The sequence below is a fragment of the Rattus rattus genome, chromosome 4, assembly GCF_011064425.1.
Source record: "Rattus rattus isolate New Zealand chromosome 4, Rrattus_CSIRO_v1, whole genome shotgun sequence".
Taxonomy (NCBI): Eukaryota; Metazoa; Chordata; class Mammalia; order Rodentia; family Muridae; genus Rattus; species Rattus rattus.
The window spans coordinates 123,565,920-123,582,877 of NC_046157.1; the positions used below are offsets into that span (position 1 = coordinate 123,565,920).

The following is a 16,958-nucleotide window of genomic DNA, read 5'->3' on the forward strand; positions in this document are numbered from 1 at the left end:
GTGTGATCACAATGTGAGCAATTTCCTGTGTGATCCAGTCATAGGTTGGGAAACTCTGTTTTCCATCCTGCTATCCATCTCCCTTTCAAACTCCCCCTCCCCCCCAAAAAAGATATGGGGTAGTGTCTGTTCTGACAGAGCTGTCCTGAGAGGTACTTTGCTTTGGATGTGGTTTGCCCAGAATAGTCACAGACCCTCAGAGTCAGTGGGTCTCCAGTCAGCTGACTCCCGAGTATGAGAGGGATGGATACCCAACAAGGGCAGCTCAGTGGCTAGGGAGAGTGAAAGACATATGGGTGCTGAGAAAGCGCTGACGTAAGGCTGGGGCCATGTCGATGTTGCTGCCACGTAGAAGAGTGTGCTCCCACAGGAGGGTGTGTCACGAGCAGTAGGCTGCCTGTGCACTCAAAGGCATGCTTCCCAGACTCTTGCTGTGAACTTCTGATTTACCAGAAAAAGGGTAAATAGCTTTTTTTCAGAGGATCTGGAGCAGAATTCAGTCTAGTGATACAGAGAGGTTTCACCAGCACCTTGCATCCAAAGTAGTGTGAAGCTGTATTTATTGTTCCGGAACAAGTGGGTTATTTTGATGTAACTCCTCCCAACCTTCAGAGTAAAACGCAACCCCAGGATTATCTTCTGAAAGGGGTTGACACATTGATCAGATAGTAACGTGCTGGTTCGTGTCTGTGGCCCCAGTCAGTGTTTGCAACCAGCTCAGCTGCCATTCCAAGCCAGGGCTTTGGGTTTGTTTGGTGGGAGATAGGGGAAGATCAAGCGGTGGGAGATAGGGGAACAATTGGACTGACCGGTTAGAAGCAGGCCGGGTCAGAGGCTGTTTGCTGTCATTCCTCACTCTTGGCAGAGTGCAGTGCAAGCTGGGACCAGCTGCCGGCCCTGCCTCTTAGTCTCAGAGGCTCAGTGTGGGGTCAGTGGCTGGGAAATACTAGTTGTGACATTCCCAAGCTCTGCTGTTCTAAGTTCTTTCTGCCCTTTGTCAGCCCTTCCGGCCTCTCCACCCCCACCCTCAGGCGAGCTTGCAGCCAGGGCAGGTCTCTTGGGGGCTTTGCTGGGATGGAGGAAGAGGCAGACCTGAGGTTGGATGTTCTGTTTTTAGGGTGACTGGTCAGGACTGCGGTTCTGTCCAGGAACAGGAGAGCTGCAATTTAGGTAAGGACAGGGAGGACAGATATGGAAAGTAAAGAGGCAAGGTGTCTGTCTACTGGCAGAAGTATTTGTGGTGCCCAGCGGTAAATTTAGTTTGTTTTCTGACTGAATTGTCAGGTTGGGGATCATCTACATATAGCTTTCTGAATTAGCCCAGTTTCAAGATCTTATGTTAAACTAATTGCACTTGTAAAAGTGACGGCTTGGAAAATCTAGTACAAATTGCCTTAATTTTTAAAAATTCTGGAGGCAGGGATGGAATGGGACCAGACACTTCTGTAACACTCAATTGTAAAGTACTGGATGTTTGGTTAGTTTTGAACATTGTAACAATTACATGGGTTCATATTTGTACACTTCTCATTTATACACAGTATACATATATACACAGTATACATATATACATTTATTCATGCCATGTAGACCTAACCTATGTTTCTAGAGATACTGTTTACCATAAATGATGTGTCTCTTTCGTTATAAAACAACTTGAGTTTCTCATCTTCTTATTGTTTGTGAACATGAGGAGTGCTCACTGTGTGAGTGACCTAGCTCAGGGAATTTCCATCCTGTACTGAATGAGAATTTGAAATTTGGACCTTTCATTTGTTAGCAGAACTCAGAGTTGACATTCAAAGTCAGCTTCATGTTAATTCCTACCTGTCCTCCTGGTTTTTATAATTTCACAATTTCTTCTTAAACGTCTTTACATTTTTTTCTTATACAAAAGCCATTCGCTTTTGAAAACCATCCCGGCTGCTTAGGTGCATGTAACATGGAAACGTGGTTTTCTAGTATCAGATTTCCAGAAGTAATACTGATTACTGCACTGTTTCAGAGTCTTCCAGACTGCTCATTCAAGGAAGGATGCTCTTTTGGTTCTAGAGTTGGAAATAAGAGATTCTCTTTCCTTAGACACCCTAGACCCATTGAGGTTTGAGTGGGACAAAGTTAATCTTCAATGCCATTTCTACTTCTGCCTAAACCAGGTTGGGAAGGGAGGGGGAGAGCCCACCCAGACCTGTTCTAGTGAAATGCCTAGACTGCAGTGTTAGTGTGTGTGTGTGTGTGTGTGTGTGTGTGTGTGTGTGTGTGTGTGTGTGTGTGTGTGTGTGTGTTTGGAATGCCAACATGACCTGGAAGCCTGGATAGAGCCAGGAACTTCACTCGTGAGGTGTAGAGAAATGTCATGCCTGGTTCTGAGGACAGCCTGTCTCTTGCATGCTTTAGGAGGACAGTTAATGTTGAAAACAATGTGTCAGTTTTTAATATGTCCAGACTTTCGTAAAAACCATGGTAACTAGAAAATCTTTAACTGTAATAATGCACAGTTGCCTCTTAACTGCTAGTCTTAGAGTTACTTCAGGTTGAGGTTCTATATTGTTCTTGCAATATTAGTATAATATTATAAATATTTATAATCATTTAACTCAAGTATTCTGGTTGAAGCTACACCTGTAGTTGGATTTGGAGGACATGAAGACCTCAGAAAAGACCTCTGTTGGAAGCAGTTTGATGGGCACCCTGGAACAGAGGCCTGACCTGAGGTCTGGCCCTGCCACTTTTGTGTATGAGATCTGGGAAAAGTCCATAAATGCTATGAATACTTTAGACCCTATATGTTTTAGTTAATTTAGTTCCTAGAGAGTCTTGCGTGCTGTAACATTTTCATTTTACATATGACAAAACATTCTTAGGCAGGCTCAGTGTCTGTTCCATGCTCACTGTGGCTATAAAATGGAGCTGGGATCTATATCCAGGAAATCCAGTGCTGGAGGTCATGTGCGAATGATAGTTCTGTTGACCTTACATGAATATCAAATGACTCACTAATATGGAAGCCTGTTTAGTTTCCTAAGTAGTTGTATATAAAATAGAAATTTGCATAGGCTTTGAAATAAGTCTGTTTCTAAGTGACTTAGCTGAATAGTGGGTTTGATAATTAGTATTCTTGCCATGTATTGACAGAGAACTCAGTGGTACAGTTGCATGAACTTATCAGACATGGATAGGAACGTCAGGTTCTCAAGTCACATGTTATCATGCCATAAGTCAAAGCAGAAAGACATCAACCAAGAAGATTATCACGTTACCTCTCTTCCCCCAAACAAAACAAAACAAAACAAACCAAGCAGAGAACAGCTCGAGGAAAGAATGTTGTTCATCATATTACGTGGACTACAAGTGATTGGTGGGTCCTCATGGTCCTTCTTCTTTATGAACACAAGGTAGAAGAAGAAGGCATTTGGCTCAGCGCAAATGGACCAGTTCAGTTACACACGAATCTCCTTCATCTACAGAGCACATGAATTTGATGAATTTTAGTGTTGATTTTAATTCTTAGTCACTCACCACCGACAGCACCATTGTCTGAGACTGAGTTCTTTCAACTGTGAAATGGGTATTTTGATGAATCTCTTACTGAGTTCTTGCACGGATGACTGGCACATGGTAGGAGGGGGATATATTGTAGGTGGTGTGACTGGAAGGCAAGAATGACTTTTCCTTAATGATTTAGAATTTGTTATTTTTTAAAATTAGATTTCCACTTTCCTCTGCTGTGACTGAATACTGTATTGTTTTTTATTTGTTGTTTTGTTTTAGGGTTTTTTTTTTTTTTTTTGACTAAGATGCATTTGACTAATAGTTCTCATAGCTGGTGGTTCAGATAGCATTGCGTTATTGTCCTGGTGAGGGTTTCTGACTGTCTCAGCTTGGTGGAGAAACAGAAAAGGAAAGTTCTGTATGCAAATGCAGTGACCACTTGGTGAGACAGAGGTGCAGGGACCTTTATAACCCTCTCCAGGAAGTTGCATCCTGTGAGAACTATCTCTTCTGAGGGCAGTGTCCCACCCTTAAAAGCTACCCCAACCTGACCACATTTGAGTTTGTTTCTAGCATGCAGATTTGGGGCGGGGGGTGACACACACCCCAGCCAAGTAAGCCTCTTTCCAGTTTGTCTTCCCTACTCCTGCTTTTGTCTTCATTGTGCAGATTTATTGTGACTGTATTCCTGTTTCCAGTTAGCCACATAATACTGTTTTCAGGATTCGTGGCAAGAAGCAAACCTAACCAGTCAGGGCCACATGAACCCTAGCAACAGGCTTTATTGGATCTGGAGAGCAGTATATATTTGGAAGATCCCGCCTCCTTTCAGAATCTGTCTCGGCGATGATATGGCAGTGGGGTGTTGTCCTGCTCTAAATTAAAGGCAGCCCAAGCTGATATTTTTAGCTGGTATTTAAGTGTGGCATGGGACTCATATATAGTTCTTTAATTTATAGTCTGAAATGACTGACAGCCCAGGAATGAAAGATTATGATGCGATGGTAGGCTAAGGCCAGCAGGCCTGGATGTCATCTGCAGTCACAGTCTGCGGGCCTCTTAGTTTATTTGTGGACATCTCAACTGAGACCGGTGACTTAAGGCACTAGATAAAAGAGTGAACTGAGAGACACTGGGAAAATAAAAACATCAAGCAGGATGTGGTGTGTGCTGTTCTGAGGGATCATGAGGGCGGCGAGGAAGCAGGCTTTGAGGAGCCTTTGAAGCCGTGTGAGTGGAAAGGAAGGGCAGTTTAGCAGAAGCAAGTATGGGCGGCGAAGGCACGAAACCAGTCTCCCGCGTCCTGGTTTTCCTGTAGCGTCGTGATAGGAACAGATGGGGCTGTGTATGTACAGGTGTGTGCACACCGGTTCACAGATGTCTTAGCATGAAGTCAGTGTGAGGCCGAGGGTACGCTGCTGTGAGACCTTGGGTGCATTTTTTCATCCTGTGCCTCCAGTTAATTCATCTGTAAAAAGAGGGCATTATTAGTGATGTGGTGTGTGTGTGTGTGTGTGTGTGTGTGTGTGTGTACTACCTCATGAAAATAAACACATGTAGTGCATTATATATGTCATAGACATACACACACACACACACACACACATATATATATACATATATATCATAAATATGTTTCTGAGATCAGAGCTGTTAGATACATACATTGGATCGCATTTTTATTGTACCAGAAAGGTACTGAAATCTGTTCTTGACCTCACATTTATAATTGTGACTTACATCATTTTGCACGGTTTTGAACGGTGTAAAACACAATAAAGCATTTGGTAGACTACACTGTCTCCTAATAAAACCCCAAAGACAAAATATCTCTTCAAGAGAATTGGGGAAGTCTCACAGATGTCCATTTCATAGCACTGTGGTGCATAATAGTTTGTGTCCTGTGATCTAATTCCCACGGAGAAGGGGCTCCTCCTGATGAAGTGAATGCTTTGTGTTTCTGAGGATTCTAATGACGTGTGTGTGTGTGTGTGTGTGTGTGTGTGTGTGTGTGTGTGTGTGTGTGTGTGTGTGTGTGTGTGTGTGTGTGTGTGTGGTGTGTGTGTGTGTGTGTGTGTGTGTGGTGTGTGTGTGTGTGTGGTGTGTGTGTGGTGTGTGTGTGGTGTGTGTGTGTGTGTGTGTGTGGTGTGTGTGTGTGTGTGGTGTGTGTGTGTGTGTGTGTGTGTGTGTGTGGTGGTGTGTGTGTGTGGTGTGTGTGGTGTGTGTGTGTGTGTGTGTGGTGTGTGTGTGGGTGTGTGTGTTGGTGTGTGTATTGGTGTTTGTGTTTATATGTGTGTGGGTGCTTGAGTGTGCATGAGTGTGTATGAGTGTGCGTATATATGTGTGAGTATGTGTGTGCATGAGTGTGTGTGTGTGTGTATTGTGGTGTGTGTGTGTGTGTGTGTGTGTGTGTGTGTGTGTGTGTGTGTGTGTGTGTGTGTGTGTGGTGTGTGTGTGTGTGTGTGTGTGTGTGTGTGTGTGTGTGTGGTGTGTGTGTGGTGTGTGTGTGGTGTGTGTGTGTGGTGTGTGTGTGTGTGTGTGTGTGTGTGTGTGATCTTATTAGCTCACTAGACTTACCCTCACATGCTCTCCTGGAAACTCAGCCATTTCCTGTATACAAAGACAGTTTTGAGAAATTCTTCATGACTTTGGCATTCTAGGACTACGGGGTGAATTTTGCTGAGGCTTAGGGCTTGGCATCCTGACTTGGCTTCTCCACAGTGGTCAGTAGATTCCACTGGAGCCATTCGGAGTTCATACCACCATAATAGGTACTGAATACTTGCTGTGGGCTGGGTGCTTTGACATTGAATCTCATTTAATCCTCAGTTCTTCAGGGGGAAATCAGTAGCAGTCCCTCTGTGTACAGGAGGAGACTGAGGAAACTGTACACAGGGAGAAGCTAAAAATGTGCCTCACTTGACACAGAACTCAAGATTTACAGGGAAACGTGGAGCCAGCTTTAAACAATGCAACAGATGGATTAAAGCATAACCCACGGGGTAGGATGGGGAGCCTTGAGTTCAGAGCCCAGTGCTGATGGTGTGGGTTCACATTTAAGCATGTCCACCCGACCCTTCCCCACTCAGTGACTTGTGACTTCACAACTGCTCTTGCACTGCCTGCCCGGAAGCTCTAGGTTCCTCCTCTCCCCTCCCCTGTTCTTCCCTGGTCTTCAAACTCCTCCTCCTTCCTCCCTTCTCTTTCCCTGCCCTCTCCTGGGAAGGATGTGAGCCTAGGCTTAATTACTGGTTGGGTAACTTGTCTGCAGGGAAGCCACACAATTTCCTGTCTTCCAAAGGTGCTGCGATCTGAATAGTGTTTCCTTGCATGGCTGTGCTACAGTTACCTGTTTCCTGTCCGTGCCCCTTGGGTTACTTCCCTGTCTAGGCTAAAGAGAATCCAAGTCTGCTGTGAACACGGATATACAGATGTGTTTTAATTCCTCGTAGTGCATGCTTTAGAAGTAAGTTAGGAGGCAACTAACTGGGTAACTACCCCCTAAAACCAACCTCTCAAATGTCATTCCTTGCTCTTGATTTTCCGAAGTCAATTCCTCCTGTAGACCTGTTAGGATTTCTGCCTTTCCTGAACATTCTTGGACCCCGTACAGGTCACAGGGACCTTTCTCCATCCAGACCTCAGACCATGAGTGCTCATTTAGACAGTTATGTAACGTCCTTTCATCTACTTCAGTGCCTAGAGTATTAGCTTTGCTCCCCCACCCCCGACCATCTTTTGTTTATCTATTTCTTTGTTTGCTGGGTAGCCCAGGCTAGTCTTGAACTCCCGTTCTGTAGATGGTCCAGGCTTGCCTTAAGTTCATACTTGTCTCTCTGCCTTAGCCACGTTAAGGCTGGAATTTAGACTTGTGCTGTCAGAGTCGTTAGCTCTGGAACTCTGCTTTTCTGTGTAGAAAACTCCTCTCAGCAGTATTATGAAAGCCTCTGACGTATAGACTGTTGGGGAATTTTATAATTCACATGACGCTTTAAAAAAATTGACCTTTAGTAAATGTGTTGCTTGGTTATTTGGCACTCAGTTAAGTCACCTTGCTTATGTAGTCCTGTGATGGGCCACTCTTAATGGAGTCCTGGCCACCCTGGCTTTGAACCATTCCTGCTTCCCATTTAAAGTCACATGCGTGGAGACTTGAACTCAGAGGGTTCCAACATCTTCTCTAATGGGTTCTGAAGCCACTTTAGATTAAATAGCACTCCAGCTACGCAACTGTTTTGTCTGTTAACTGATACCTTCCTGATTTATTTTTCTGATGTTGAAATGATTATTATGATTAAGTGTTTTTCTGTTAAGATCAAAATGTTTTTCTTGTAACCTGAAGATTCCTTTTCTTTCTTCCTTTTGTTTCTTTCTGGTGCAAAAAGACTTCAGCATCCATAATCTCGATGGTCCGGGGCGAGGCTTCTGCCCCACGAGAGGAGTATTTCTGTGTACAAAGGTTGAAGATATAATCCAGATCTCCTGGGCTTAGAGTTGACTTACCCTCAAGGGAGACAGCTGACTCCTGACTCCTCATCTGAATGCATTTCTATTGACTAATGTGACCATTTTTACTGTACTCCTTTCTTGGCTCTTGTGACAATTAAGATAAGAATTTGTGACCAGGTCATGTGAGTTTACTGATAGCTAAGTAGAAAGCCACTGAAGTGCATATTGTTTGCCAGCACTCTAAGGAACCTGGGTTGCGTTTTTCAGGATCTTCACAGATGTGCAAGTGAAGTGACAGTTAGTGGTGATAGGGACAGGGGCACAGCTCCGTGCTGCTGCTTGCAGCTGCCTAAGGGATTCATTTCCGAGAATCCCACTTACACAAACCCAGGATGCTTGGCTTCATCCCAGATGACATGTTCAGGATAAGCTAGTATGTGTAGTATGTTTTATACCAATTGTGGCAGGAGGGAGTACCTGGGGGGGGGGTCCATGCTGAGATGCCCCCCGCACCCCCAAAGGAATCTTGTCATGCAAAGAGGCCTTGTATGTGTGTGGGAAGGGAGAACAGGGACCAGGAAGGCTGGGAACAGAGCCGTGAGGGCAGAGAAAGGGACAGAAAGAGGGAAAGAGAGGAAGGGGCGAGAAAAGAAGAGGCTGGCTAGGAACAGGTTGGAACAAAGAGAGAGAGAAAGAAGATGGAGAGAGAGAGAGAGAGAGAGAGTCAGAGAGAGAGAGAGAGAGAGAGAGAGAGAGAGAGAGAGAGTGTCAGTCGGGTGGCGTGCAGAGGGGGCTGTTGTTAGGTAGCTGTTGGGCAGAGCCTAGCAGAATTGTCTGTAACCCAACATGTAGACTTAGAATTTATTGAAAAACAGATTTTAAGCAGGAGAATTAAGAGAAAGAGAGGTTCTCAACTATAAAGTAGGACATCTGGGAGCATGGACATGTGCTTTCCAGCTTCGCTGCTTTTCGGCAGTCAGATAAACACAGTCCAGTGGGTTTCGAAGGTCTTTAAAAGGGTGCAGGGGGAGCCGAGCGAGAGTAGAGAGGCACCTACTGGGGTTCAGTTGTGGGTGAAAGTCTAGATGGTGGGGGGATGCAGGACTGTAGGATATCCTCACTGTAGACAAGTATTTTTGTTTGGGAGATTCCCAGACAATATCTGGAGAGCAGTGAGACCCTCCCAAAGCCATATTGTGTTCAGGTCTTAAAACCCGGTATGTTTACATTTTAGCACAAAATATCTCTATAAAAGAGGAAATACATGGGGCGGGAGAGAAGGCTTAGTGGTGAAGAGTACTTGCTGCTCTTGCAGAGGACCTGGCATAACCTTCTGGCCTCTAGGGCACCATGTTGTGCACATACATACACAGAGGCATATTCACCGTATACATAAAAAAATTAAAACTATAAAGAAAGAAAAATCTTTATCTTGGCAACTTTTTCAACAGTGATGGTTATTGTGTTAGTATTCTTACTTTTCCACAGGCAGGAGGAAGCTTCAACCAGAGCGTTGCTCTACAACAAAGCTACCCTACCAGTAACTAAGACCTGAGTTCTTAGCAGGGGTGGGGTGGATGGAGAGGGACAAAGAGAGGAAAGGGGGGGGGATGGGAGGGGGGAGGAATCAGACTCCAGAGTTTCCAGGCAGGCAGTGCAAGAGCAGTTGTGAAGTCACAAGTCACTGAGTGGCGAAGGGTCAGGTGGACATGATTAAATGTGAACCCATACCATCGGCACTGGGCTCTGAACTCAAGGCTCCCCATCCTACCGCGTGGGTTATGCTTTAATCCATCTGTTGCATTGTTTAAAGCTGGCTCCACGTTTCCCTGTAAACCTTGAGTTCTGTGTCAAACGAGGCACATTTTTAGCTTCTCCCTGTACTACTGCTGATTTCTCCTTGAAGATCTGAGGATTAAATGAGATTACATATCAAAGCACCAAGTCCACAGCAAGTGCATAAGCATTCTGTAACCGACATTTGTTACAGTGATGTAAACGCTATGTAGTTATCTACTGACCACTGTGTAACAGTAGTTAGAACTCCAATCCCTATACCTCAGGTAAATTTATCTAAGCCTAAAATGCCAGAGTTCACTTGGGATCTCTTTAAAAGCTGTGGCAGGCTGGGCCTCCCCAGGTCACCAAGATGGTCTCTGAGGAGTGAGCTTTGCGAGGACTCCTGGTGGAACAGGAATAGCCTTTGGGACCTAAGGTCTGGTTGCAGGGAGTCTTCCAGGCTCTGAACTGGAATCTAAGAGGAAAGGCTGCTAGACCAAGTGTCCTGAGGAGAGGTCAGCTTCCTGCAGTCACAAGAGGCCCCCTCAGGTTGTATGTGCTGTTTGCAAGGCATCTGTTTGGAGAGCTTGAAGTTAAGACATGCAGCTGGAGATGGTTGGGATTCAGGAATGTTTGCACATTCTTGATTTAATGTCTGCCCCAGAGAAGTGAAAGGGGAAGCTGGTAGTTGAGAGAGCCTTTTATCCAAAGGTCCAGCCTGTTCTTCTCTCTCTTTACTTTTTCTGTCTTGTTCCCTTTTCATTCTTCTCCTCTTTCCCTACACATATCCTACAGGTTGGCAGTTCATTCAGGCACTGACAGACATGGGAGGAGCTTCTCAGTGTCTCCTGGATGGAATGTTGACACCACTGACAACTGTGCTGAGGTTGGGAGGATAGGGTGAGGAGCATGGAAATGGATCCTTGGCAGTGAACTTCCTATCTTTTGAGGGTCTGATGCAGTAACAAAATGCCAGTGAGAATGAGTTCAAGTGTTGGTTGATGTAGAAATGAACTGCATTTCCTGCGCATCAGATGGGCAGCCTAAAACCAGAGTTGACCCTGAGTCCCACCCAGCCAGCCAGCTGCTTCCAGGGCTGTCTTGTGTGTCTCCAAGGTGGAAGGATCGTGCCTGAGGATTTCATTTTTCCTACTGCTACCATGGGGATTTTTAAAGTCTTTGCCTATAGAACCTTCAAGGAAGAGACCCATCAACCGCAATGTCAGCAACCCTGGTGGACGGCAAACCTGTTCAAGGCTGCAGGAGGCAGATATGAATTGGAATGAAAGTCACCAGCCTGGCAGGGATGACTCTAGTGACACGTGAGGGCTTCCCTTTGACTATTAAAACAATTGTCCCCAAGAAATCGAAATTTCTCTAGGAATCTCATGCTGGGAGGAGAAGGCTGCAGCTTGATTTCAAAAGGAGAAACTTGTTTTTGGGGGGGGGGGATTTCACACTGCTCTAAGAACTTGTCTGGCAACTCTGCAGGGAGATTGAAGCCCAAACACTGGTGTGGGCTGGGCTGCTCTCTGACTGGGACTATCTTCTATTTAAATAATACTCTCCTATTAAAGACCCTAAAGAGGGACACTGTGTGTGTGTGTGTGTGTGTGTGTGTGTGTGTGTGTGTGTGTGTGTGTGTGTGTGTGTGTGTGTGTGTGTCTGGGAGACAGACAGACAGGGGAGGGGAGAGCAAGCAGGCACTTACGTGCATTTGCAAGCATGCCTTCATCTCTGGACTTTTGTTCTTCCCATAAGTCTCCTTTTTGTGCTTTTCACTTTTGCTTGTTTAATTGGTTTGTTGGGGACACAGGCTAGGATCCTGCTCAGTGGTAACATGGGGAATATGGCTGCTTTAATGTCTGCTTAGATGACTGTGTCTTGTCCTACTTGGCCCCTTCTCTGGAGATGCTGTTGAATCAGTTGTTGAAGTGATGCGGCGAGCCATTTTCAGAAATTAATGGCTGATGACAATCTTCTGGCCCACCGCTCTCTGGAATAGCAATTCGGGCTGACTTAAGCTTTGTGTATCTTGCTGTCCTCACATGGTAGTATTCCTATGGTTGAAGTATCTGGTGCCGTCTGTGGGGGTAATGGGTTGGGACGGCTCATTTATAACACCTATAGCGCAGGCTGGAGGGCAGGATGCGTTGCTTCCCCACATGACTTCTCCATTGATAGCTCAAGCTCTTTCCCATCTAGAGCACAGGATAGTTGTTCTGATGTGGGCCCATCCCAGTCCACACATAGTTTTCAGATCTCTCCCTGAGTTACATTTGCTAATGTCCTTTTGATCAAACAGTGTCTAGATTCACAGGCAGGGAAAATAAGCACTTCCCTTGGAAACACTCCCCTTGTTTCGGAGTGGTTATTGATGGAACTACTAACCACAAAATACTTTGTGCAACAGGCCTCACCTGGGAGGTTTATTAAAGGGAGGGGATAAAGGGGCTGCCTCTGGTTGGAGGAAGGGAAGAAAGGAAGAGGGGAGTGAAATTATCAGGGCCATGGTGCCTGTGCAGGAGGACTTACAAGGAGACAATGGGAATGTGTGGTGGCCCTCTGGGAAGCTTGTGATGACTGGCTTGTTGTCCTTGAGTCCCTTGGGGCTTACCATGAAGGTGCCTAATGGTCCTATTGTCGATAGGTCCCTTGGGGCTGGCTGTGGAGGTGCCTGATCACTAACAGATACTTAGGTGGAAGACATTTTTCTGGCTATTACTTGTAAGCACCCCTCTCAGTAGGGCAGGAAGCTAGAGAGAAGGACATTGCTTAAGGCTTTGTTCACTGGCAACACATGGACTACAGGCTTAATTAAGCAGTGGCTACTGGATATAGTGAATTTGGCATTGCATATCAACACAAGAATAATGGACTGTATCGCCCACCGTCCTAGTGATGACGGGACCCCGTGTGAGCCAGTCATTCAGTTAAAGCTACTTACTGAGCAACCTCGGTGAGTCCTGTTCTGCATGGCAGGGACGCAGCTGGGGACAGAAGCACAGCTAACTCAGAATGCTCGAAAGTTACAAATAAAAAGAAATTCTCTTTGTCATTAGCGAGGGTTTTGATGTTGAAACCGAGGCAGCGGTTTGTTCTCCGTGAGGAATGCCACAGTGGCAGATTTTTATCACAGCTCAGCATTGTAAAGTTTGGTTTGAAAGAGCCAATTCAGTTGAGAGCAGGTTTCTCTGCTGGCCACCAATCCGTATACTTATTTTTATTTCACAAAAGGAGAAAGATTCAAGTACTTTCCCCACAAAGAAGGCTCACCATCTATTCAATAAACATTAAAGTTGTGACCAGTGGCCACAGTTTCATTTCTGGTGTCACTATCATGTGTTAGAAGCTTTTCAGTTTCCCATTTTGAACATCTCCATCTGGAGAGTTCTGGGGAATTCTGATGTGAGGAACACAAAAGCTTTGAGAAAGTCTTGTCTGATTGGGATTAGGGAACCTGTAGTCATTCTTTCAGGCCAGGCTAGTTGGGTCCTGATGACAGAATTTAGGAATGTACACTGTGTGGAGGTGCAGTTTTTAGTGGTAATGTTTTCTGCCTTTGGTTAGATTCTGCTCGTATTGGTGGAACATACAAAACAATTTGTTTTGTTTCCCCTGGTGGGAGAGGTCTGTTACATTAAACTCACTGTGGCTCATATAAAGACATCGCAAAAACTTTCCTCCTGTTTCTTTGCCTTTTATGTTGTTTAATTGTCATCCCCGTGGTTCTCAGTGGTGCCAGTGCTGGTGAAGTTGTCTTAGAAATGTTAACTGTTGATGGGCAACGTGGGAAAAGTGAGGGTGCTGGGCCAGCCACATCCCCACTCTCATCTTCAGCATTGTTTTTCCTTTTAAAAATTTTTTTTTGTAAAGTTACATTTTATTTGTGTGTGTGTGTGTGTGTGTGTGTGTGTGTGTGTGTGTGTGTGTGTGTGTGTGTGTGTGTATGCAGAGGCATGTGGGGCACACGTGGAGGACAGCTTGTACTCTGTTCTCTTCTTACACGATGTATGTGGGTCCCAAGAATAGAATTCAAGTCTCAATGGCAAACACCTTTACTGGCTGGGCTATCTCACTGGTCCCATTTTCAAAATTCCTATCATGTAAATAGCGTTTTTTTCTTCTTTCTGTTTTTATGATGTTGAAACTAAGGAAAACCAAAGCTCCTAAGAGGAGTTCATCAAGTGGCTATTGCCTGTGGTATTGTGGCATTGCACAAAATGAGCTAACCCAGTCTTGCTGGAGATGCCATCGAGGGAAGGTTGACGGGTCAAGGAAGAGAGTTCTAGTTTGCAGCTGCGAAAACACAGCATTGATTCCTCAGGAAGTACATTTAAGTTTAGCACTAAATGTAAATTCAACATTATACGTATGTTCCATCAGAAAGTGCATGTAAATTCTACCACCAAAGTGTATTAGATATGGTATGGAATTCTGATGCTTGTTTATTTCCAAGGGCTGCATATCTAATGCTGAACTGCATGTGGTCTGTTCTGCCAGTAGACCGCATGCTGTAGAGGGGCAGTGCTGAAGCCCTTCCCCTAGGTATGGGCGTGTCCGGGGGTAGTTGGGTTGTGGCAGAGGTAGAATGCTAAGAGTGGAGGCATCAGTAGTAGGCCTTTCCTCGGAAAGGGCAGCTTCTGCTTCCTATTGCCAGCATTCACAAGGTTTTGGCAAGTATGGTGTGGCTTTGGTGAGCTCCTGTCCAGACTCATAAAGTTAGGTCAGGATTTATCTTCAAATTTATTTTCAATCTACAAATGTGTGCTTTTCCTTTGTGAGAGGAGTGAGCATGCACTGTTGGCCACTTGGGTTCAGAGAGGCAGAGCGTCCTTAAATGTGTACGGCTGTGGTGGGGCACAAGCGTTGGCTTCGCCAGGATGGAACCATATCATACTGAACTTAGAGATGTCCAATGCAGCCCATGTAGTTGTTAGCATATTATTTATTTCTCTTTTTCCTCTTTTTTACAGACATACATCGGGAGTGTGGTTATATCTGTTAACCCCTACCGGTCCTTGCCCATTTATTCACCAGAGAAAGTGGAAGATTACAGAAATAGAAACTTCTATGAACTGAGCCCTCACATGTAAGTACGGCCTGCAAACTCTTACCTTTCGCTCCCGTGCGTGATTGACAGAGGTGTGCAGCTGCCTCCTCAAATCACAGGGAAGTGTTTGCTTTTCTTTGTCGTCTTCCGGTTTTTAGATCACAGAAAAGAGTGTAGAAGTTAATAGTTGTTGCTGAAAAAGCCAAGGCAAATTCTGGTGTAAAGTTTTTCTGCTGCAGAGTCTGTGCGAGCAGCAGCCGCTGATGGGTTTGTGTATGAAACAGGAGTGCACGTTGTTTAGGAGTCTGGCAGCCGGGTGGCGGCGGCACACGTTTTCGTTCCGGCACTCAGGAGGCAGAGGCAGGGCAAGATCCACCAGCCTGGTCTACAAAGCAAGTTCTAGGACAGCCAGAGCCACACAGAGAAACCCTGTCACCAAAAACCAAACCAAACCAAACCAAACCAACCAACCAACCAACCAACCAACCAACCAACCAACCAACCAACCAACAGCAACAAAACCCCAAAGTCCAGCTAACGTTTTCATTGTCTCTTTGGGCCAAGAAAGATCTCAAGTATTGAGTTATACTAGTGTTTGGCTCCTGTTTTCTACTCTGAGTGACTAAAGTAACCTTAGGTTTCCTAAATGTTTGATGGATCAGTACAGATTTGGATTACTAGATTTTTAATCACCCTTATAAAGAGGTCTGAAAAAGAAAAAGAAAGAAAAAAGAGAGGAAGAAAGAAATGTTCACTTATATTCAAAAGGAATCTATTCATGCTTTACGTTCTCGTGTCCACTGGTGAGTTAAAGGAAAGAGAAAGATCCTGTTTAGGCCAAGTGGTGTAATGAGCTGAGAGCCTCGAGCAGAGGCATTTCCTGCCCCCTCCTCCAAGGGTATGTGAATTCCTCTGCAATTCTTACTGTTTCCAGTTGCATTAAGTAACTCGCAGTGATTTGCAAAGGGGCGATTTGTTATATGTGATAGAATGCTTGTATGTGATAAAATGTTCCGTGTAGATTTAAGATATCCAGGAGCTATTGCTGGATGCCGGCCCAGGACTGTTGCATTCAAAGGTGTCTTGGCTCAAAAGTGTCAAGGGCTCGGCAAGGCTGTGCCCTGATTGCTGCAATTATTACTGTTAGCTTCTACCAAAACACCTTCACCCTCCCGTCAAAAACGTATGCTTTGCTGAAAACAACCCCAGCTCATGATGAGATGCATATGTGTGAACATGTTTACTGTCTGTGCGCAGAAATGCTAAGGTAGAATAGTTTAGAAAATGTCTGGGCTGAGGGAAAGATTAATTTGTCATTGGGATGTTGTGGTAGTGGTAGTGGCATGGCTTTTGAAAGTGGTTAAGCCATGATCCTGTGGTTCAGATGTTCAGCAGTTTCTCCAACCGGGGCTGAGAAGTTGATGATGTCTAAGGACACTTGATTGTCACACTTGTAGGTAAGAGGGTGCTGCTGGCCATTAGGTGACAGGGCTGCCACTGTACAACCCACAGAGTGGTGGCACACATCAGACCTCAGATCACAGAGCTGTTTGCTCACAGAATCAGTGTGCCGGAGCCAAGAAGCTCAGTTCTGAAACGGAAGAACTTTAGTGAATGCCGAAACTGTGTTTTCTCTCAGGATTAACGATCACCCCTATCAGTTTTGATGAAAAATGAGCTCTTATAATTAAGGAATATATCTATATCTGTATGTGAATATACATACACACATATATGCTCAGGTATCTGTCTAATGGAGTGTCTGTCTATCTCAGTATCTAGGTGTGTATATTGATTTCTCTTGGTGATACAGCTCATCGGGACATGTGGGGCTCTTAGGAAACAAGTATTTAAATATGTGAAAACAGTTACTAAAAACCAAGCACCCTTTATTTTCCTAATCAAGTAGGTTTTGCCAGTGGTCTAGTCTCACTGTGCCTAAGAAAAATAAAAATCTGAAATTGCTCTTATCATTTTATAATTATAATCATTCCTCTAGGTCCCTTGCAGTAAAGCATTTTATTTAGTGCCTGAAAGTTTGTTTTAAGTCTTAGGTATTGAAGTCGTGTTCAAAGTCTGGTCCCAGAGACACACTCAGAAGCCATATTGGAAAAGCCCGGGCTTTGGGAGCCCAGCTTCCCACGGACTTCTAGCTGTTCTTATCCACCGCAGTATAGCTCACTCA

General features: G+C 44.9%; 1 protein-coding gene across 1 annotated transcript in view; it reads left to right on the plus strand.

Annotated features, from left to right (window-relative positions):
- Positions 1–16,958, plus strand: part of Myo1b (myosin IB) — a 164,962-nt gene that overhangs the window by 36,020 nt on the left and 111,984 nt on the right. The window contains exon 3 of the mRNA XM_032901091.1: positions 14,697–14,812. Coding sequence (XP_032756982.1) covers positions 14,697–14,812 — 116 coding nt within the window. The remainder of the gene's footprint in view (positions 1–14,696; positions 14,813–16,958) is intronic.